The sequence below is a fragment of the Rhinatrema bivittatum genome, chromosome 1 (assembly GCF_901001135.1).
Source record: "Rhinatrema bivittatum chromosome 1, aRhiBiv1.1, whole genome shotgun sequence".
Classification (NCBI taxonomy): domain Eukaryota; kingdom Metazoa; phylum Chordata; class Amphibia; order Gymnophiona; family Rhinatrematidae; genus Rhinatrema; species Rhinatrema bivittatum.
Genome location: NC_042615.1, coordinates 424,397,941 through 424,422,359, shown reverse-complemented (window position 1 = coordinate 424,422,359; position 24,419 = coordinate 424,397,941). Strand labels below are relative to the sequence as shown.

The window sequence follows — 24,419 nt, the reverse complement described above, 5'->3', positions numbered from 1 at the left end:
TACTTGAAAAACTTTAATGATCCAAAGACGACAAACCTTTTCCGTCAGAAAAAAATCAGCAGAACCAGAGGTCACGAGCTGAGGCTCCAGGGAGGAAGACTAAGAACCAATGTTAGGAAGTATTTCTTCACGGAAAGGGTGGTGGATGCCTGGAATGCCCTTCCGGAGGAAGTGGTGAAGTCTAAAACTGTGAACGACTTCAAAGGGGCGTGGGATAAACACTGTGGATCCATCAAGTCTAGAGGGCATGAATAAAGTGGAGGCAGCAAAACACTGCACGGAGCGGCAGTAGCCACAGCGGCATTCAAACACTGCACGGAGCGGCAGTAGCCACAGCGGCATTCACGGAGCGGGATGCCAGTGGCCAGTAGTTGGTGTTCCACCTTCACGGAGCGGAAGGATGGAGGGGCTGCTATTTCCAAAAAAAAAAACAAAAAAATAAAAACAGGGGTGGGTAAGAGTATGGGGCAAGGGGGTGGCCTGCTTGTTACAGCAGTCGCTACCCCTAATTGAGCTGGATGTCACTTGGATGCAGATACAGAGCTGCTCTCTAATTGGGTGGAGGGGAATTAGGGCTGGAGGGTACTGGAAGCCAATAATAACAGGTGGGAGAGAGAAAAAGGGAAAAAAAAATGGATAAAGTGCGTAGCTTGCTGGGCAGACTTGATGGGCCGTTTGGTCTTCTTCTGCCGTCATTTCTATGTATGTTTCTATGTAAGCATTGGAACTCTCTTCCATCAGACCTCAAGCTAGTACAATGCCCAAACACCTTTAAAAAAAGACTCAAGACCTGGTTGTTCAACCAAGCCTTCTCCTAACCCAATATTCTATCAGATTTCCCACCAGTGATCTTAATCTTTGGTAACTCCTTAAGAGAATTGCTTGCTCTACTTTTCCCGATGTAGTTAAATCTCAATACCTTTTGCCCTACTATTAATTTCTGATCTTTACACCAGCTAACATTAGGCTCGCTGGTCTACTTTACACCAGCTAACATTAGGCTCGCTGGTCTCCTTACTTACCTTATTTACGCTGTTAACCCAGTTCATTGTATCCAAGTTCGATCATCCTGTTTATCGTAAGACATTCTCATGTCATGGTTATTGTTGTAATGTAAACCGACTTGATTGGTAACTCTGTAACTTGAAAATCGGTATATAAAAGTGCTAAATAAATAAATAAAAATATACCACAGGCACCTTAGTTTTATCTGCCCTCCCCCTGACAATCTAATCGGAAGTAGCGAAGAACACAAGGAAGCAGGCTAGAGGACTGTTGGGGCAAGCACAAGTCACCTGGTTGTCTATCAACCCCAAGCAAATTCATTGCCGAAAACAGAAGGGAGTAACCCACTGAGACAGAGACCTCAGTCTTCTTGAAACAGTGGAAATTAAGAGCGATTGCTCCAGGAGAGAAATTCCAGTGGCCCCTCTAGGAGACTAGAAGCTGGTGAGGTGCACATGCAAACCCCAATAGAACAGGATTTCGTTACCAGCCCGGAAATCCGAAGGGCATCAGGGCAGGCCCAAGGTGACCTCTGAACAGAGTACCAAGCACCCGGCTGAGGTATCACTACCCCAGCCATGAGTGCATATACGTCTTCTCCTAAGGGAGCACGTGGCCCAGTAATGGACAATGTTGCATGACCCAGGACTGCTGTGTCTGCAGACAGGGTAACCCTGAAAAAGGAGGAAGAATAGCTTGCAATCTATCGCAAACAAAGGGCTGTGCCCCTGTTGCGGGATACTCAGCCCCCACTCCCTCAGCCATGGACATGGTAAAATTGTGAAGACCATGGTCACTGAGCTAATGGACAAACTTTCCTCACAGAGGAGGGTCCCGCAGGCAAGAATGATTGGCGATAGCAATCCTTAAGGAAGATGCCCAGAGTCCAATAGTTACCAAAGTGACTCCTGAACAGGGCAAACTTTGAGGGTCACCAGGGAGCAACACTGGTCAGGCTCCCTTGTGGATAGGCCTGCTGTGGTTTAAAGGGCCCAAGGGGACAGCGTTATTCTTTACCGGTTTTGAGGCTAGCACCAGTAAGAGCAGAGCCATCCCTTGTCTGGGAACTGAAAATGATTGACACCTCTCGAAGGGGTGATTAGTTGGGGGTTCAGAAGGGAACCCTGTCGAATCTCCCCTTCCAGAGTGGAGAGGGAAACAGTGGAATTGGGGCCTCCTGATACCGAAAGACCTAGCTACTCCCCCTGAAAGAGAGTTGAGGCACAATCACTGATGCAGAGGTGCAGAAGTGACCAACCCACCACAGGCAGCCACAGCTTGGGAAGGGGGGGGGGGGGGGGGAGTCGCCACTGCAACCCCTGGAGAGGCCACAGCTGGAGACGGTCCAACAACTTCCGCTACCACTCCTCGGCCTCCAAGGAGACGCCCCAGGCACTGTTCCACAAGAAAGGGGAGTCTGACATAGTGGAGGTCGAAAGACATTTCTCTGCTGAGAAAGGAGAGGATTCCCGAGCCACTCTCTCGATGTCCACTCTCCTCAGGATCCAACCAGGAATGCAGTCCTAGGACAGTCCTGCGGCTGCGGAACGCAACCTGTTGTGACTACCCAAAGAGAAAAATACACACACACGAACTCCCAGGCGGCAGAGGGCAACTGGAAGCCCTCCGCTAAGAAAGCATACTAGGTGGCACTCATGCAATGGTAACCCATTCACGGATGGCGGCATACCTATGATCCTAAGCGCACCGCTTGCGGGAGAAATCCCATGCCCCAGCAATGACAGAGAACCACGTGCTAGAGTTGGTGTCTATACATCGCCTCACGTCCAAGCACAGTGTGTGTGATGACGCCTCCCCCGCCAGTGCTCCTCAGCACTACGCGGCGCAGACAGACACGGAGGCTGAGACCATGACGAAAGATGGCAGAGCTCTAATATATCTATTATATCTGAGGACTGCACAAACAGGGTGAATGGAGAAATTACTTACCTGATAATTTCGTTTTCCTTAGTGTAGACAGATGGTTTCAGGACCAATGGGTATAGTGTGCTCCTGATAGCAGTTGGAGACGGAGTCAGATTTCAATCTGATGTCAGCATCAGGACATACCAGTGCAGGAAGCTCTGCTCTTCAGTATTCTCCTCGCAAAGCAATTGTGGATATATGTATGTCTGGATAATTTGATTAACTTGGTTAACTTTGTTTAAACTTGAATAAACTTGAGAAACGTAATCAACTTGAACTAGTTGACGTGGACTATAGCTGGAGACCGCCAGTGCCCTCAACCAAGAAATGCCGACACCCGTAACTACGGGTGTCCTAGCTGAAGGGAAGCGTGACGTACCCGTGTTTGTCTTGCTCTCGGGAAATGACTCCCGAGGTTTTCGTGCATAGTGGCAGCCGTGGGCGGGATACTGAATCCATCTGTCTACACTAAAGAAAATGAAATTATCAGGTAAGTAATTTCTCCATTTCCTAGCGTGTAGCAGATGGATTCAGGACCAATGGGATGTACAAAAGCTACTCCCGAACCGGGTGGGAGGCTGCCCGAGGCCCACTTAGTACTGCCCTTGCGAATGCTGTGTCCTCCCGAGCTTGAATATCCAGGCGGTAGTACCTGGCGAAGGTGTGAATGGAGGACCATGTCGCCGCCCGACAGATCTCAGTGGGTAACAGCATCTTTGTTTCCGCCCAGGACACTGCCTGAGCTCTAGTGGAATGGGCCTTGACTTGTAGAGGTGGATGCTTGCCTGCCTCTACATAGGCAGTCTTGATTACTTCTTTGATCCAGCGGGCTATGGCTGCCTGCGAGGCCGCTTCCCCTTGTTTCTTCCCCCTGTGAAGGAAGAATAGGTGGTCAGTCTTTCGTACGGGTTCCGACCTTTCCAGGTATCGGACTAAGAGTCTGCAGATGTTCAGGTGGCAAAGACAGTGATATTATTCCGAGCCCTTGTGCTCGTCTGGAGATGGCAGCGAGATGGCTTGGTTTAGATGGAAGTGAGAAACCACCTTTGGAAGGAAGGAAGGGACAGTGCGTAGCTGTATGGATCCTGGTGTGAACCTAAGAAAGGGTTCCTGACAGGACAGTGCTTGAAGTTTGGAGATGCGACAGGCCGAACATATTGCCACTAGAAATGCAGACTTCAAGGTTAGTAGTTGTAGAGACAGACCGCGGATAGGTGTGAAGGAGGCTCCTGCTAGGAAGTCTAGAACTAGATTGAGGTTCCATAGGGGTACTGGCCACTTTAAGGGTGGAAGGATCTGTTTGACCCCTCTCAGGAAGCGGGAGACGTCCGGATGAGATGTTAGGCTAATGCCTTCCACTTTGGTTCCGAAGCATGCCAACGCGGCCACCTGAACCATGATGGAGTTGAGGGACAACCCCTTCTGTAAGCCGTCCTGCAGGAATTCCAGGATCGTGGGAATTTTGGCTGTCTGAGGAAGGATGTCGTGGTCTTCGCACCAGGCTTCAAATATTCTCCATATTCGTATGTAGGTTAGCGATGTGGAGAACTTGCATGCTCGGAGCAAGGTGTCAATCACCGCCCTCGAGTATCCACTTGTAAGTGAGAATAGAGTTGGGTCTTCGTGGAGGTTCTGGCCTTGCTGGAGCAGATCCCTGTGTGGAGGTAGAGGGAGAGTGCTCCCCATCACGAGTCTTCACATGTCTGCGTACCACGGCCTTCTTAGCCAGTCCGGGGCCAATAGAAGTACTAGTCCCCCCTGTCGTGCTGTATCTTGCAGATGATCCCGCCCAGTAGTGGCCACGGGGGGGGGGGGGGGGGGTGGGAGAAGGCCTATAGCAGGTCTTCCTGTGGCCAGGGCTGGACGAGGACATCGATCCCTTGGAATTGTGGTTCTTGTCTGCGACTGAAGAAGTTGGGAACTTTGGGTGTTGGACTGGGTTGCTAGGAGATCCATGGCTGGGGTTCCCCAGCGGTTTACTATCAACTGGAAGGCTGCGGTCGACAGCTTCCATTACCCTGGGTCTAGCCTTTCTCTGTTGAGGTAGTCCGCCTTGAAGTTGTCTTTTCCCGCAATGTGGGCGGCTAAGATCCCTTGTAGGTTTGTTTCCGCCCACGCCATTAGGGAATCTATTTCCAGGGACACCTGTTGGCTTCTGGTTCCTACCTGGCGGTTGATGTAGGCAACTGTTGTGGCGTTGTCCGACATGACTGACAGATTTGCCCTGGAGTCTGTGACTGAACCTTAGGCAGGCTAGTCTGACCGCCCAGGATTCCAGTCGGTTGATGTTCCACCCCGACTCTTCCTTGTTCCATTGCCCCTGGGCCGTCAGTTCCTGGCAGTGGGCTCCCCACCCTCGTAGGCTCGCATCCGTGGTGAGCAAGACCCAGGTTGGTGGAGATAGCCTTACTCCCTTGCTTAGATGGTCTTCTTGTAGCCACCATTGGAGCTGGTTCCGCACTTCCTCCGGGAGTTGGAGGTGAACGGAGTAGTCCTGGGACATCGGGTTCCATCGTGACAGTAGGGAGCGCTGTAGCGGCCGCATGTGGGCTCTTGCCCACAGGACCACTTCCAGGGTTGATCTCATGAGGCAGAGGACTTGGAGGTAGTCCCCATACTTTGGGGCGGGGACCTCCTAGCAGGTTTCACAATTGGTTCAGTTTTCTTCTCCTTGTAGGGGGAAAAACGACCTTGTCTTGAATGGTGTTGAACCAGACTCCCAGGTATTCTACAGATTGGGAGGGCTGCAGATAGCTCATTTGTGTTGACGACCCACCCGAGGTTCTCCGGTAGAGTCTTGACTCTGGTGGTCGCCTGGTGACTTTCGTCTGGAGATTTTGCCCTGATCTGCCAATCGTCCGGATATGGATGTATGAGGATTACTTCTTTCCTCAGTGTCGCCACCACTACCAACATCCAATATAGCAGAAGCACCACCAGTGATCTTGCCATCAGCCCCGTGGGTCTGTTCACTTTCCCCAGGACTTAGAAAACATATAGAAATATCACAAATGCTGAACTGCTTGGCAGAACATCCTCACGCATCTTCCTGGCTATACCTCATGCAACATAAACTGGTACACTGGATGAGGACAGATGGTGTCCTGGATACAAAGGGAAGTCCTCAGGGTCTGTCCTTCCTCGAAACCATGAAAGGAAGAACAGAAAGGTAAAAAAGAGAAAAGGAAATAACAGAGGAAGTTGCACAGCCACACAGCAATGAGAAGCTACAACATGCAGCTACACAGTGCCTGCCATCACAGAACTCTCCTAACATCTTCATGTTATTCTTATCTATTTAGCTTAACATTTATTTTTTCTTGAAATATGGTTTTACCTATGATTACTGCCATCTTCTCTTGATTTTTTTTTTTTTTTTTTTTAAGATTAGCCTCCAGTGCAAGGAATGTTCTCAAAACTGAGGCAGAAAGTAGCCAGAATGGTGTTATCACCTAAAGATTCAAAATCTGCACATAACTGCAAGGAGGGAGAAGCTATTGGTCTAAACTCTGCAGTGTGAGAACTGACAGAAGAATGGAGGACAAGTAAAAATTCATTTGCAAAAGACTATAGTATTCAACAATCTTCGCAGCATGATTTTAGCAACTTAAGATGGAATGACGTGAAAAAGCTGCTGTACATTTGTTTCTTTAAAAAAATGTACACGTTTGAAAACATTTCAAATGTCTGAAAAACTGTTTCCTAAAAGAGCAACCAACACCCTAGAGTTTTGGTATTTTTTTACCTTTGCATTAATGCAGCATTATAAACGGCAAAAGATAAGGATATTTCTTTTGTTTGAATCTTACCTGAGGTGGTATTGTGACAGCCTCTTTTAAGAACTGAAGTGGAATCTCTCTGAGCTCTGATACTTTTACTGAAGCCACCATTCCAAAATCCAGGAACTGAACATCCAGTGTCCGACTACTATGAAGATTTGTAATCTTACAAAAAAAAAAAAAAAAAAGGGGCATTAAAACAGAAACTTTAGAGTGCAAAGGATCACATGCTTTGATACCATAATAAATTTTGAAGTACCAATGTTTCTGCTATAATTTAGTGCCACTCATGTTCTGATTTTAGTATTTATTTTATGCTTTGAATATTTTAGTTGTATCTAATGAACTGTCTTATCTGTACTGTATGAATTGTATTTTTTGAATTTTGTATCTAATGTTCTGAGTTTTTAATTCTGTAGTAAGCAACTCTGGGCAATCTTTAAAGATTGAGGGTAAAAATAGAAATAGAAAAACTGGGTGGTGGTGGTGACTTTTGTGACTAAAATAAAAAGGTGCTAGCTGAGGAAAGCTTTATGCTGCTCTTCTCTTATGATAAATAGGCATGAACAAATGACTGAGAAAAATTCCAGAAAAATCCTGGATTCCAAGAGCCTGTCCACAAAAAATTAATACATTCACAATTTGGCAAAATAAACATTCTGCTTAGGCCTTCCCCCCCCAAAGGCAACATACTTGGTGAAGGTTCTGCCAGAATCTATAGGGAAAACAAAAAAATATATATATATCACAAGATGGAGGTCAATTCACACAAATTAAGAACTTACATTTACACGAGAAAGACGCCATAAGGAGGAGGCTGGTGCATGCTCCCTGGCCGCCACTCAAACCCTCGTGGCGGGGTTCTGTGGCGGGACTGGGGTCAGATGGGGCATATGAAGTGGTCATGACCTCGGCCTTGGCGAAGGACGCTGAGGTCTCGCCCTAGTTGCCAGAGGATAATGTTTGTGCGGCTGGTAAAAAGGCCATCTCAGGTACTGCTGAGGGGCTTCTTGGGATGCTGGGTGTCAGAAGTGCTGGCTGACAACTGCTGAAGGGTCTCATGGTAGTCCTTCAATTGTGCTACCGCCTCCTTAATTCTGTCGCCAAATAGATTTTCACCCGTACAAGGCAAATCTGCCAGGCAGTCCTGGAACACTCAGGGCAGAGATCAGAGGAGCGCAGCCAAACCATACAGTGAGCCCCCAATGCCCGCTGCGGCAGTTCTCATTGCCATCTTGAAGGCGTCATATGCAGAGCATACCTCGTGTTTATCACACAAGTCCCTGCTGCAGTATTTTGTGGAACTCCTCCTGGAATTGCTGCAGGAGGCATTCCTCAAACCATTGTGCATGTTTCCATAGGTTCTTGGCGCACTGACCCATGTACAGTTGGTAATAAGCAATCCTGGCTGACATTGTACCTTGGAACATCAAACGCTCAAGAGTGTCCAGAGTCCTATGCTCCCGTCCTGGGGGAAGAGGGGGGAGGAGGGGCTGAGGCATGAGTGTGAAGCCTCTTTGCCTTCTTCAAAGATTGATGAGGTAACTGTCGTCGTTCGAAACCGGTGGTAGGCTGGACCAGGTAGACCGCATCCGTCTTGCAGTTTACTGGTGGCACAGAGATTGGGTGTTCCAGAGGCAGCTACCAGTTCCTTGAAGATGTCATGGACTGGAACAGCCATCACCTCCTTTGGGGCTTCAAGGAATTGCAAGACCTCTAGCATCTTGTGTCTAGAGTTCTGTTCTGTTAAGAGCTGGAAAGGCACTGACTCCGCTATGGCCTTTACGAATCCAGCAAAGGAAAGTTCCTCCAGGGGGATTCTGCCACTCCTCTGGTGGAGAGGGCTCCGAGGGCTCCGAGGGCAAATCCTCCAATTCCTCTGTAGAGGACATGGATACTTCCCTCTCACTATGTCCTTCCAGGGATGTGGGGGACCGAGCAGCCAAGTGTGCCCAGAACACAGGCCTCATCAGAACTGAAGAGGGAACAGAGGGCATCGGCGGGGCTCGGAAGGGCTTGAGGCAGCAAAGGCGCTGATGGGTTTAACAGCTTCGATGGCACAGATCCCGATGGCTGCGGGTCAGCCGGAAAGTGGTGGGGTGCCAAGTGCAAGCGTGGTGCTGCCAAACCCAATGTTCGAGGAATCGCTCACTGGTATGGGGACCGGCGGTGGCAGCATCAATGCTCCCTTAGGCCGCTTGTCTATATTAAATTTCATCTGCCATTTGGATGCCCAGTCTCCCATGATGGTCCTGCAATTTCTCAGAATCTGCTTGCGAATTAACTTCTAAAAACTGTCTGCAAATATGGCACCACTCGCTGTTCCCTTTTCCAGATTAATTATAAATGTTTTTTAAAAAAAAGCACTGGTTCCAGTAAAGATGAATAGCTTATGTTTAAATCTCTTATTAACATGCACAAAACAATAAACCAATAAGAACCCTGGGTGGGTGCACTCTTTCCCAGCCGGATTCACAACATTTGAGGTATACAATCCTGAACCCCCAACCCCACCTCCTATCCCCCCCCCCCCCCCCTTTGTGGAATCTCAATGAAGATTGTCCAAGTACTTTACAATGTCCAACATGCATCACACGTTCATTCCAAGGTTCACTGACCCATGTAATTTAAGATCAAACTTCGAGCCCATGCTTATAAGTACTGTAAATATATATCTCAGATTTTTAAGAAAATTCAGTACTTCTGAGTCACATCCAATTGTTCCACATACCTTTCCATAGGACATATCTGAAATACCATATTTTTGAGTTGCCCTAAATTGGGCACTTCTGACACTGCCCATTTTTGCAGAATACAATTTTTTGCCAGTACCCTTCTACACCACAAATGGGTATAACCCGATGGAATTATATAGCTTCTCAGATTAAATAAAGATTTTACATCTAATCTGAGCGCCACCCCATTACATCCAAAATATATCTCTGAACTGTCTTCCAACAAAGGTTTATTAAGGGACAGCTCCAAAAATTGTGAGCTAGTGTTCCTATCGCCTGTTTACATTTCACGCATAGACTAGATGCAACCAGATTACTTCTGTGTGCTTGTTTCTGTTAGCAAAATGCTCAGAGAATAAATTTATATTGAGTCTCTCCATTGAGGTGTTCAGCATAATAGCTTTTGCCTTTGATAGACAACTAGACAAAAACTGTCCCAACATCTCTACGCTTAGTTCCCCTTTCCAATCCTTTACAATATTTTCATAATCAGGATCCATCTGCATATTTCTCAATATCCTATACCAGAAGGAAATAAGTGATGATCCGGATCCTCCAGATCAAATAGCTCCAGCATTCTCTCTGCTCTCCTTGCAAGGCCTTAAGGATTGCAAATATTGCCTCAACTGAAAATATGAAAAGCCTTGCTGTGGGGAGATACCACATTTTTGACAAACTTATAGAAAGGTTTAATCATGCCTTCTTTGGTCAAAGTATGCATAACAAGTTGTAGTCTCCTCTTTGCCCTGTCCTGAAAATTTCACAATTGTGACCCAGGAATAAAATAGTTTCCTACTACTGGCAAAAAAATGAGCGATTTGGTAATCCACTTTTGCTCTTCTACAATATCATTACCAAGTCTTTACTATCGAATATATAAAAACACTTTGCCGTAATTGTTTTTGTAAAGCACGACACCATCTATGTTGAACATAGCGTAAATCTGTGGGCCATATCAAACCTTTCCGTATCTAGGGGAGTGAAAAATTTTGTCCCCATTATCCAATCCCCTGTATGCCTCATGTTGTATGCCCTGTTATAAAGTTTTATACTTGCAAGCTCTAGTCCCTTGTTCTCGCTTCCTCATTAACATTATAAGCCGTATTTGGAGCTTTGCTTGCTGCCAAATAAATTGTCTAATTTGTCTCTCAATACCCCCAATTTCCTTCCCTGTCAACCAAACCAGTGCTGTCTGAAGTAAGTATAACTACTTGGTATCAGCATCTGATACATGCTTATCCTACCCATTAATGAGAGGGGATATTCCATCCAGGTATTCAAAAGTTTTGTAGTATGACTTAACATTTGCTTATAATTCACCTTCTGTATTTTTATCACTTCTCTATGTAAAATATACCTAAATATTTAAGAGTCCGAAGCCCAAATGAAAGGGAAGTGGGATCCACATAAATCCCTAACTTCGTCTCCCAATGGCAAAGCCTCAGTTTTGTCCAAATTGAGTTTTAATCTGGCCAATTGCCCATTGCTAGCAAACTCTCCTAATAAAGCCGGATCAGCAAATCATCTAATGCCAAAAGCTTAAAACTTGAGACATTCCCCTTTCCAGAACTAATTCTTTTTATGTCCTATTTTTCTCTAATCATTTTTAATAAGAGCTCCAATGTTAACACAAACAAGGAGAAACCCTGACAAGTGCCCTTTCTAAGTTCAAAAATCTCAGATTGGTCCCCATTAACACTGAGGCATTTGGCTTATTATAAAGTACTTCTAGCACCTTACTAAAATACCCCTCTATTCCCACTGCTTTAAAACTGCAAACAAACTTCGAATTCACCCGATAGAATACTTTTTCTGCATCAAAACTAAAAATAACAGATGACAATTCTTGTCTAATACTAATTTCCATTGAAGTCACCACCTTAACATTATAAACTGTACGCCTTCCCTTGACAAAACCTATTTGTTCCTTCCCAATCAGAGATGGCAAAACCCTAGCCAACCTGTCATTATTTTTGCTAATACTTTGACTTCAAAATTAAGGAGGAATATTGGTCTGTACAACACAGGTGATAACGGATCTCGCCCTGACTTATACAACAGTTATTGGATGACCAAAGAAAATTACCTTTTCTAATAAGTTCCTCATACATGGCTCCTAGAGGTGACAGTATCTTATCGCTCATCTTAAAAAAAATTCCCCTGAATATCTATCCGGTCCTGGTACTTTTAACAGCAGTGCTTGTCTATTTAAATTCTGAATTTCTTCTAACTGAATAAGACCTGTTGGGAATCTTGTAACTAGGGTAAAATTTACCTTCTTCAAATACACTTTTATCTAATTTGTGTCTCCTGAAGTAGCACTATATAATTCCTCATAAAATATATGAAAACTTTTACATATATCCTAAGTAACTTTATGGACACTTCCCATCCTATCCCTCACAGCCCTAATATATCACACCCCTCCCCAATTCTTTGTCAGACTTGCCAACATTTTCCCAGATTTATTTCTGTATTGATAAAATCTGGCTTTGTAATATAATAAAGATTTCCAAGCCCGTTTATATAATAAAGAGTTGAGTTACTTGAATCTCCAAAGATCTGATCTTATTTCTGGCAGTCCCATTAGATTCATAAGGTTTGTTTTTTTGTTTTTTTTTAGTTATTTTCAATTGTATTTCAAGTTGTAACACTTTTCTAGATATCACTTTGTTTTGTGTTGATACATAATAAATAATCTCTCCTCTCAGTACTACCTTTGCCACTTCCCAGAAGAGTGTTTTCTTATGTCCTGCACTGAAAGTTCTCTACTCCTATTTTTTGATCAAATATTACCAAAACCTCAAGTCTCTATATAAATATTTCAGGAACATGAGAACATAAGAGCATGCCATATTGGGTCAGACCAAGGGTCCATCAAGCCCAGCATCCTGTTTCCAACAGTGGCCAATCCAGGCCATAAGAACCTGGCAAGTACCCAAAAACTAAGTCTATTCCATGTTACCATTGATAGTAATAGCAGTGGCTATTTTCTAAGTCAACTCAATTAATAGCAGGTAATGGACTTCTCCTCCAAGAACTTATCCAATCCTTTTTTAAACACAGCTATACTAACTGCACTACCCACATCCTCTGGCAACAAATTCGAGTTTAATTGTGCGTTGATTGAAAAAGAACTTTCTCCGATTAGTTTTAAATGTGCCACACGCTAACTTCATGGAGTGCCCCCTAGTCTATTATCCGAAAGAGTAAATAACCGATTCACATCTACCCGTTCTAGACCTCTCATGATTTTAAACACCTCTATCATATCCCCCCCTCAGTTGTCTTCTCCAAGCTGAAAAGTCCTAACCTCTTTAGTCTTTCCTCATAGGGGAGCTGTTCCATTCCCCTTATTTTGGTAGCCCTTCTCTGTACCTTCTCCATCGCAATTATATCTTTTTTGAGATTCGGCGACCAGAATTGTACCCAGTATTCAAGGTGCGGTCTCACCATGAAGCGATACAGAGACATTATGACATTTTCCGTTTTATTCACCATTCCCTTTCTAATAATTCCCAACATTCTGTTTGCTTTTTTGACTGCTGCAGCACACTGAACTGATTTCAATGTGTTATCCACTATGACGCCTAGATCTCTTTCTTGGATTGTAGCACCTAATATAGAAACATAGAAACATAGAAATGACGGCAGAAGAAGACCAAACGGCCCATCCAGTCTGCCCAGCAAGCTTCACACATTTTTTTCTCTCATACTTATCATTTTCTCTTAACTCTTGGTTCTATTTCCCTTCCACCCCCACCATTAATGTAGAGAGCAGTGATGGAGCTGCATCCAAGTGAAATACCTAGCTTGATTAGTTAGGGGTAGTAGGGGTAGTAACTGCTGCAATAAGCAAGCTACACCCATGTTTATTCCCTTTACCCAGACTATGTCATACAGCCCCTATTGGTTGTTTTTCTTCTCTCCTGCCGTTGAAGCGGAGAGCCATGCTGGTTATGCATTAAAAGTGAAGTATTAGGCCCTTTTGGTTTAGGGTAGTAACCGCCGTAACAAGCCAGCTACTCCCTGCTTTGTGAGTGCGAATCCTTTTTTTTTTTTTTTTTTCTTCTCCCCTGCAGTTGAAGCTATTCTGGATATGCGTGAAGCCTCAGCTTTTCTTATTCCCCTGCTGTAACTATAGCATGGGTTATTTTTCCCTATATGCATCACCTTGCACTTATGCACATTAAATTTCATCTGCCATTTTGATACCCAATTTTCCAGTCTCACAAGGTCTTCCTGCAATTTATCACAATCTGCTTGCGATTTAACTACTCTGAACAATTTTGTATCATCTGCAAATTTGATTACCTCACTCGTCTTATTTCTTTCCAGATCATTTATAAATATATTGAAAAGTACAGGTCCCAATACAGATCCCTGTGGCACTCCACTGCCCACTCCCTTCCACTGAGAAAATTGTCCATTTAATCCTACTCTGTTTCCTGTCTTTTAGCCAGTTTGTAATCCACGAAAGAACATCGCCAGCTATCCCATGACGTTTTACTTTTCCTAGAAGCCTCTCATGAGGAACTTTGTCAAACGCCTTCTGAAAATCCAAGTACACTACATCTACTGGTTCACCTTTATCCACATGTTTATTAACGCCTTCAAAAAAGTGAAGCAGATTTGTGAGGCAAGACTTGCCTTGGGTAAAGCCATGCTGAGTTTGTTCCATTAAACCATGTCTTTCTATATGTTCTGTGATTTTGATGTTTAGAACACTTTCCACTATTTTTCCTGGCACTGAAGTCAGGCTAACCTGTCTGTAGTTTCCCGATCGCCCCTGGAGCCCTTTTTAAATATTGGGGTTACATTAGCTATCCTCCAGTTTTCAGGTACAATGGATGATTTTAATGATAGGTTACAAATTTTTACTAATAGGTCTGAAATTTCATTTTTTAGATCCTTCAGAACTCTGGGGTGTATACCATCCAGTCCAGGTGATTTACTACTCTTCAGTTTGTCAATCAGATCTACCACATCTTCTAGGTTCACCGTGATTTGGTTCAGTCCATCTGAATCATTACCCATGAAAACCTTCTCCAGTACGGGTATCTCCCCAACATCCTCTTCAGTAAACACCGAAGCAAAGAAATCATTTAATCTTTCCGCGATGGCCTTATCTTCTTTAAGTGCCCCTTTAACTCCTCGATCATCTAACGGTCCAACTGACTCCCTCACAGGCTTTCTGCTTCGGATATATTTTAAAAAGTTTTTACTGTGAGTTTTTGCCTCTACGGCCATCTTTTCAAATTCTCTTTTAGCCTGTCTTATCAATGTCTTACATTTAACTTGCCAACGTTTATGCATTATCCTATTTTCTTCTGTTGGATCCTTCTTCCAATTTTTGAATGAAGATCTTTTGGCTAAAATGGCTTCTTTCACCTCTCCTTTTAACCATGCTGGTAATCATTTGCCTCCTTTCCACCTTTCTTAATGTGTGGAATACATCTGGACTGTGCTTCTAGGATGGTTATTTATTTATTTATTTTTTTAACAATGACCACACCTCTTCCACACTCTTTACTTTTGTAGCTGCTCCTTTCAGTTTTTTTCTAACAATTTTTCTCATTTTATCAAAGTTTCCCTTTTGAAAGTTTAGCACGAGAGCCGTGGATTTGCTTACTGTCCACCTTCCAAGTCATTAATTCAAATTTGATCATATTATGATCACTATTGCCAAGCGGCCCCACCACCTCTCACCAAATCCTGTGCTCCACTGAGAATTAGATCTAAAATTGCTCCCTCTCATCTGTTCCTTAACCAATTGCGGTTTTATAACCTCCATTTAAGCCTTGATTCTAAAGCCTTCCAGGTCCAGCCACACTGGAGAATTATCTCCAAGGACCCCACTTCTGTGCGAGTTACTGTAGAAAAGGCTTCCTCTCCCACCATCCATGCGTTCTAGATGTGTGTGTGTATATTCTCTCTCTAAAGGATGTAATGTTCTCCAAATGTCTACTAAAGCTAAATTATCAGAAACATAGGAAACTCCTTTCAACGGATAATCAATCACCATACACTGTCCTCCTTGGCCTACCTTCCATAAGAATTGAGCCTCTGCAACTATTACTTAATGTCGCTGCCCGTATATCTCTTGGAGCAAAAGACACAACCACATTACCTAGTTCTTGTCGACCTTCACTGGCTTCCCATTACAGAACAGATCAAATTGTTGAGATTACTTACCTGATAATCTCCTTTTCCTTAGTGTAGACAGATGGACTCTGAACGAATGGGTATAGTATGCTCGTGCTAGCAGTTGGAGACGGATCTGACGTCAGTACGGGTATATATACCCCCACAGGAAGCGTAGCAACTCAGTAATCTTCCTTGCAAAAGCTGTTATGGATGTGTGTGTACTGACGCTCAGTGAAATAGTGAAACAGGATTCCCCTGACCGAATGATAGTAGCTGGAGACCACCAGCATTCCCAACCGGAAGGCGTCGACACCTGGCAAAGGGGACGCTCTTATGTAAACAAATGACATGGCCTACCTTGAATCGGTGAAACCCATGTACACTGGCAGCTGGGCGGGATGCTGAGTCCATCTGTCTACACTAAGGAAAAGGAGATTATCAGGTAAGTAATCTCAACATTTCCTAGCGTGTAGCCAGATGGACTCAGAACGAATGGGATGTACAAAAGCTTTACTCCCAGCCTGGGCGGGAGGCTGCCTGAGGTCCTTGTAGGACTGCCCTCGCAAATGCTGTGTCCTCCCTGGCCTGGACATCCAGACGGTAGAATCTGGAGAAGGTATGGAGGGAGGACCATGTCGCCGCTTTACATATTTCTGCAGGCAACAGCATCCTGGATTCTGCCCAGGATGCCGCTTGTGCTCTGGTAGAATGAGCCTTGACCTGTAGAGGCGGAGACTTCCCGGCCTCTACGTAAGCTGCTCGGATAACTTCTTTAATCCAGCGGGCGATGGTGGGCCAAGAGGCCGCTTCACCGTGTTTCTTTCCGCTGTGCAGGACGAACAGATGGTCCGTCTTTTGTACTTCTTGTGTCACTTCCAGATATCTGGGCAGCAATCTGCCTATGTCGAGATGGCGTAATAAACGCCCTTCTTCAGATTTCTTCAAACCCGCCGTGGTAGGCAAGGATATGGTTTGGTTAAAGTGAAACTGTGAAACCACTTTAGGTAGAAAGGAGGGAACCGTGCGAAGATGGATAGCCTCGGGAGTGATCCTGAGGAAGGGATCACGGCAGGACAGTGCTTGTAGCTCAGAGATGCGGCGTGCTGAACACACCGCCAGCAAAAACACCATCTTCAAAGTTAGAGAACGGAGAGACAAGCCCTGAAGGGGTCTGAAGGTGGATCCCGCGAGGAAATCCAGAACAAGGTTGAGGTTCCACAGGGGCACTGGCCACCTCAGTGGCGGACGAATATGCTTGACTCCTTTCAGGAAGCGCGAAACATCTGGGTGCTTGGCAATGGTCTTGCCATCCCTCCTGGGACTGTAGCAAGACAGCGCAGCCACCTGAACCTTGATGGAGCTGAGGGAGAGACCCTTCTGAAGTGCATCTTACAGGAAATCCAACACAATAGGGATTGTGGTCACATGTGGATTGCTGCCATGAGTGTCGCACCATGCTTCGAATACTCTTCAGATCCTGACATAGGTGAGGGATGTGGAAAACTTGCGAGCTCGGAGGAGTGTATCTATCACTGGCTCCGAGTAACCTCTTTTCTTCAGTCTAGCCCTCTCAATGGCCAGACCGTAAAGAGAGAATTGAGCTGGATCCCCATGGAGGATGGGACCTTGATGTAGAAGGTCCCGGAGAGGAAGCAGGGGAAGGTGCTCCCCTGCCAGTAATCTTCTCATGTCCGCGTACCAGGGTCTTCTTGGCCAGTCTGGTGCCACCAGAAGAACTAGGCCCCGGTGTTTCTGAATCTTGTGGAAAATGGCGCCCAGCAGAGGCCACCCAGGAAAAGCGTATAGCAGAGTCCCTGGAGGCCATGGCTGAACCAGGGCATCGATTCCGTGTGAGAACGGATCTCGCTTGCGGCTGAAGTATCTGGGTACTTGAGCATTGGACTTGTCCGCTAGTAAGTCCATGTCCGGAATTCCCCAGTGATCTACAATCATCTGGAAGGCTGTGAGTGACAGCTGCCACTCTCCCGGATCTAGGCTTTCTCTGCTGAGGAAGTCTGCCGCGGTGTTGTCCTTCCTGGCAATGTGGACGGCGGAGATGTCCTGGAGATTCGCCTCTGCCCAAGCCATCAGCGGGGCTATCTCCAGAGATACCTGTTGGCTTCTGGTTCCGCCCTGACGGTTGATGTATGCCACTGTGGTGGCGTTGTCGGACATCACTCTGACTGCTCTGTTCTTCAGTCTGTGAGCAAATCGTAGGCATGCCAATCGGACTGCCCGGGCCTCTAGGCGGTTGATGTTCCACGCTGACTCTTCTCTGTTCCACCGCCCTTGTGCGGTGAGTTCTTCGCAGTGTGCTCCCCAGCCGCTCAGGCTGGCATCCGTGGTGAGCAGAGTCCACGTGGGGGAGGACATCTTTGACCCCCTGCACATGTGGTTGGGCTGCAACCACCACCGTAACTGGGTCCGCACTCTGGCTGGTAGAGGTAGATGCACGGAGTAGTTCCGGAAGCGGGGACTCCAGCGCGAGAGCAGGGAGCGCTGTAGAGGTCTCATATGGGCCCTTGCCCAAGGTACCACTTCCAGGGTGGATGCCATGAGGCCGAGCACCTGCAGATAATCCCAAGCTATGGGCCGACTGGCTCCCATCAAGTACCGGAGACGCGTCTGCAGTTTTAACCTTCTCTTGGTAGTGAGACTGACTGTGTCTGCCTGGGTGTCGAACTGGACTTCCAGGTATTCCAGTGACTGGGAAGGCTGTAGGCAACTCTTGCTGAGGTTGACTACCCAGCCTAAGCTTTCCAGAAGGGCGATCACTCTGTCGGTTGCCCGATGGCTCTCCTCTCGTGATTTCGCCCTGATCAGCCAATCGTCTAGGTAGGGATGGACAAGGATTCCTTCCAGTCTGAGTGCTGCTGCAACCACTACGACCACCTTGGTGAAGGTCCGCGGTGATGTGGCTAACCCGAAGGGCAGAGCACGGAATTGGAAGTGGCGTCCCAAAACCTTGAAGCGTAGGTAGCGCTGATGATCCGGATGGATCGGGACATGCAGGTAGGCTTCTGACAAGTCTAAGGCCGTGAGGAATTCGCCTGGCTGTACTGCGGTCTTGACTGAGCGCAGAGTTTCCATGCGAAACCTCGAGACCCGTAAGTAGCGATTGACTGACTTGAGGTCCAGTACGGGCCGAAAGGTGCCCCCTTTCTTGGGTACCATGAAATAAATAGAATAGTGTTCAGAATTCACTTCCCATGCAGGTACTGGGATGATGGCTTCAAGGACAGGAGCCTCGCCAGGGTAGCTTCCAATGCCGCCCTTCTTGTGTAAGGGACATGAAGATTCTACAAACTTGTCCGGAGGGAGACAACGAAAGTCCAGATAATACCCCTCTCGGATGATGGCGAGGACACACTGGTCCGACGTAATCTCGACCCATCTGGGGTAGAAGAGGGCTAACCTGCCCCCTATGGCTCCGTCCCCCAGAGGAATCGGCGGATTCTCATTGGGAGGCGCGGCCGGGACCGGAACCCGGGCCGGCTCCCCTCTTGCGCTGCTCGGTCCGAAAGGACTGACTCCTGGCCTGAGGACGAGGCGCCTGGTAGCGACTCCTATAGGGAGTGAAGCGCTGGGAGCTTCTACCCCTGGAGGGCCTTGGAAAGGCGCGCTGGTTCCGTCTGAACCGATCTTCCGGCAGTCGAGGTATTGGAGAGGCGCCCCATGTGCTGGCTAGTCTATCAAGGTCGCTGCCAAACAGGAAAGAGCCCTTAAAGGGCATTCTGGTGAGGCGTGTCTTTGAAGGAGCATCGGCTGCCCAAATCCGGATCCAGAGCTGCCTCCTGGCGGCTACGGAGGATGAGATCCCCTTAGCTGTTGTCCGGAGTAGGTCAGATGCAGCATCCGTGAGGAACGAGAGAGCTGACTCCATGTCAGTTGCTGGAGCATTGTTCCTGACCTGTGACAAACAGGAACGCGTCACCACTGTGCAGCAGGTTGCGATCCGCAAAGTTAGAGCTGCCACCTCAAAGGTCTGTTTCAGAATGGCGTCCAATCGCCGGTCATGAGGCTCCTTGAGGGCCGCCCCCCCTTCAACTGGAATGGTAGTGCGCTTAACCACAGCGCTAATCAAGGCGTCCACCTGAGGGCACGCCAGCAGTTCCTGAATAGCCGGTGCCAGGGGGTACATACCTGACAGGGCCCGACCCCCTTTGAATGAGGCCGCTGGTGCAGCCAATTCTAAATCTATCAGTTGTTGTGCGGCTTGCAAGAATGGAAAATGGCGGGCTGTAGGACGAAGACCTTCCAGCAGGGGGTTCTGCGCAGAGGGTTCTGTAGCGCTGGGACCTGTAATATCCAACTCCGCCAGGCACTGAGATACCAGGTCGGAGAGATCCTCCTTAGGGAAGAACCGCCTCATGGTTCTGTATGGCTCAATCCCTGAGGGAAGTTTCCCCTCCTCCGGGGGTTCGGACTCGTCCGGTGAAACATCAGGGTCCGTCTGAACCGGACTATCTGGAGGCGGGAGATCCTGGCCACGATAAGGGCATGAAGGTCCAGGTCCAGGAACAGGATCCGCTGGAGCCGCAACCGCAGCAGCAACAGGAACAGCCGGAACAGCAGGGCCTGGACGGGAAGCTGTTTGCATCTGGACAAAAGCATGAATTCCCTTAAAGAGATCCACCCAGGAAATGGAAGCGGTCTCTAATCGCCGGGGTACCAGGTCCCCCGGGATTCCAGGTTGGTCAAGACTGCCCGCTAAATCCGGGGTAGCCCCTGGGGAACTGTCAGCAAACCGTGGCTGAGACTGGTCCTGGCCAGAGGGTCCCACGGCCTCCTCACATTGGGCACAAAGGGAGTCTGGCTCTTTACTGTGCGTGGCTCTAAGTTGGCATGCGGAGCAGAGGCAGAGGGCTTTAATGCCGGAGGCAGGCGGCGCCCCCGCTGAAGACGCTGAGGCGTTCTGTTCCATTGAAAAGTATGCGCTTAATAATATGCGGCAGCAAAATGCGTTCAATATGTAACAGGCGCTTAATAACATGCGGCAGCAATGTATGCTTAATATAACAGGCGCTTAATAATACGCGACAGCAATATACGCTTAATACAACAGGCGCTTAATACACCAGGCGCTTAATACACCAGGCGCTTAATAATATGCGGCAGTAATATACGCTCAATGATATCCAATATGCTCTCAGCAATATGCGGCAGTAATATACGTTCAATGATATCCAATATGCTCTCAGCAATACACGCTCAATGGTATTCAATATGCTCTCAGCAATATGCGGGCAGCAACACAATGATGTATATAATATGCGCTTAGTCATAGACAGGCGCCTATCATGGGCGCTCAATACCTGAACAAGGCCAACAAAATGGCACCCTCCTCGGCGTGCCGCCTACAGGCCACGCCGCCGATCCTCGTCCCTCGGAGACCAAAAGTAAGAGATGTACGCCTTACCTGATCCTCGGCGCTTCCCGGCTGGAACCCGGGCGGTCTCTGGCTGCGGGGGGAGAGGGCAAGTACCTTCACCGCCGAGTTTCAGGAAATGCACCCGCTGCCTCGTCCACGCTGGGACAGAGGCGCCTCACTCGCCACGCCCGAGCCTCGCCCGGGGACTACGTCCCAGCCGCGATTCGGCCACCGGACCGAGGTCTTAAACCTCCGGGGGATCGCGGAAATCACCCCGGGAAACTCAACTGGGGGAGGGACCCCAAGGGTATCACCACAGGAGTGCGGGGCTCGAAGTTGCAGTAGAAATTTAGTAAGAAGGAAGTAGAAAATAGAAAGTAGATTGGAAACACGCTCAGCAAGCGTGCAGGCTCTCCAAACTGCTTTGGAGACGGAAATTACTGAGTTGCTACGCTTCCTGTGGGGGTATATATACCCGTGCTGACGTCAGATCAGTCTCCAACTGCTAGCACGAGCATACTATACCCATTCGTTCTGAGTCCATCTGGCTACACGTTAAGAAAATAAAATTGCTATGACTTTTAAATTGATTTCTTCAGACATGTCACCATGAGGCAATGCACTTTCACATATATACTGGCCCACATGCCAGCTACGCTCTTCTCAAAGGGGCCTTCTGGACATGCCTTCAGTGCGCCAAGCAAGATTTATTTATTTAAAATCTTTACTATACTGTCGCTAAGTTATATACCATCGCAACAGTTTACATGTAGGCACATATTTAATGTAGGTAAAAGTGTACTATAGTACATTCTAACAGGTGCCGTCAAAGGTTCGGTTACAATATATCATTAGACAAAATAATTTTTAGAGAAGTGGGTCATGACAGAGTGTACTGAAAGTACTTTTATGGGTAAATTTATCATACATAGTGTTATCAATCTGCTAGTTGTGATTATGCTGCAACAGAGATTGTGCCTTTTCTGTGGCAGCTCCAATTTTGTGGAGCGCTCTGCCAGAACCCTTATGATTAGCTGATAGCCTAAAAACCTTTTCATCTATGTTGAAAACATGGCTATTCAAGCAAGCATATGATTTGATCTACCAGTAAGTAGTTTCTAATCGAATTAACTGAATTACTGGCTGTAACTGAGCGCGTCTCATTTGTTTGTTTTATGTGTTGAGTTCATGCTAATCATTTTATGATTGTATCACCTGTACATCGCCTAGTTTCTTGCTTTAGGCAGTTTATAAATACAATGAAGATAAAGATACTAATTCCAGATGAGCTAATTCTGGATCACACACACACAATTAAAATCTCCCACCAGAAGTTGTCCCTGGGTTTAATTTGCTATTAATTGCACCATCTTTATATAGAAAGAATGTTGATAAATATTAGGACCATAGACATTGTATATAGTGACTGGCTGACCAAACAGAGTTCCAGTGAGTATTATAAACCTATCTTCTGGGTCAGAGAACTTTAGTAGCCTGAAAAGCTGTTTTCCTAACAATATTGCCACCCTCGCTTTTTTATTTGGGGATTGAGAAGAATAAACCTCTCCAACCATTCCCTTACAAAGTTTCTTATGTTCATTTTCATCCAAATGGGTTTCCTGTAACAGGGCTATTTACACCTTGTGACGGCATAAAGATTGATAAATCTTATAACATCTGTACACAGTTCCTAACCCTGATACATTCCAGGTAGCATATCTTAGTAATGTGTGAGTTATTCTACTAAGTATCCAGATTTCTCATAGACTCCATCTGCAATTAACTTTTTCAAATTGGGTCACAGTCTCCCAGCATAAACTCAGACCAACGCTTCCTACCTTTACCCTCCAGGCTCCTTATCTTGGACTTCAATTCCCCCACTTTCAGATCCACACCCACTACCCCCTCCTCAAGCTTTCTCCTTCCTCCCCTCAAACTCCCACTCCCCTTTTACCCACTCCTTCCCTCCATCCCTTAATTCCCAGCAACATCTTCCAGCACATAATCCTCTGTCTAAAAGGAGTTAGAGGTCCTTCTCCAACATGCTGATCCCACCTCTCACTAATTATCAATATTCAAACCCACCAAGAGAAAAAAAAACATCCATACATCTGTGGGATCTGTATTTCCTCTCCTGAGTTTGTCCAGACAATAACAGTTTGTAGTCCAGACTTTCGAACTACCCATTGCTAATGATATACACCTAATCAGCATCTCTCTGATCTCAGACGCTCACTTACAGCAGGCATGTCTTAGGTCCCAGTCACATTCACCTCAAATGGCTAAGAGGGAATAAAAAAAAAAAAAATAATAATTTGATTTTTATCCACAAGAAGTAACTAGTCAACTTCCCAAAATGTCAACTTGCTGATGAAAGAAGACTCTAGCAAAGTAGTTGATGTAAAAAACTTATGCTGGCATAATTCCTGTCTGCCAATCATACTTGGCTTTATTCCATTGCTGTCTTCCCTTAATCAGAACTCCAGAGATAACTGTCCATAGTCCAGGATTTCGGATGGACTTGCTGTCAAGTTAACCAAAATATACATCCCTCAAACTGCACTTAAATACATCTTCATCAAGCAGTTTAGATTTTTTTTTTATATGCCCACTTTTCAGCACTTCACAGAGTACATCAAAGATTATATGCAGGGGTACTATAGGCATTTTCCCTATCCCCACACTGCTTATAATCTAATTTTGAACCTGAGGCAATGGAGGGTAAGGGGACTTGCCCAAGGTCACAAGAAGCAAAATTAAAAACTAAAAACCAAGTACTTATCCAATCTGGGAATCTTCCACATAACAAACGTTCACTAAATCCCAACTTGCTAATTAAAGACAAAAAAAGCACCATAAAATTATACTATTAAAACAAGTCATCTGGAACAATTTTCAACAAAAATCTTGCTTGATATCTGGTGAACCATTCTCTCATACTTACCCAACTTTACTCAGCTGGCTTGTTCCCACAGGGGAGAGTCTAAGAAAGCTGAAGAGGCTTCCACTGATTCATAGATCGTAGGCTTATTTTCATATATGATCCTCAATTTCGCCAGAAACTGCAGCATAAATTGGATTTTCTGTTCGATTAACTGAGCACAAATTGGCGAGAATGCCTTACTGTTGGTGACCACCAGGATCAAATAATCTTGAAAAATCAATATTGCCTCCCCTTCATATTCAAGCTTCTGATTCTTGCAGTATGCTTGCAACACATTCTGCTTATGTGCTGATTTCAACAGCTTAGCTCTCCGTACGGATCTTGCTCCTATTGATTGGCCTTTTCAATTCTAAAATTGCCATGTTTTTTGTCAATATGTAGCACACATGGAAGCCACTCCTCCAAAACCTCTGCCAGCTCTTGATCATGAATAGATTCTGGAAACCCAATAAATCACAGATTACCTCTGCGTGATTTTCCAAATCATCTAATGTAATAGCTTGTTTCTGGTC

At 46.2% G+C, this 24,419-nt stretch overlaps 1 protein-coding gene across 3 annotated transcripts in view; it reads right to left on the bottom strand.

Moving 5' to 3' along the window:
* Nucleotides 1-24,419, bottom strand: part of TDRD7 (tudor domain containing 7) — a 345,168-nt gene that overhangs the window by 35,629 nt on the left and 285,120 nt on the right. For all 3 annotated transcript variants that reach the window (XM_029603524.1, XM_029603532.1, XM_029603540.1), the window contains exon 13: nt 6,741-6,875. In XM_029603524.1, coding sequence (XP_029459384.1) covers nt 6,741-6,875 — 135 coding nt within the window. The remainder of the gene's footprint in view (nt 1-6,740; nt 6,876-24,419) is intronic.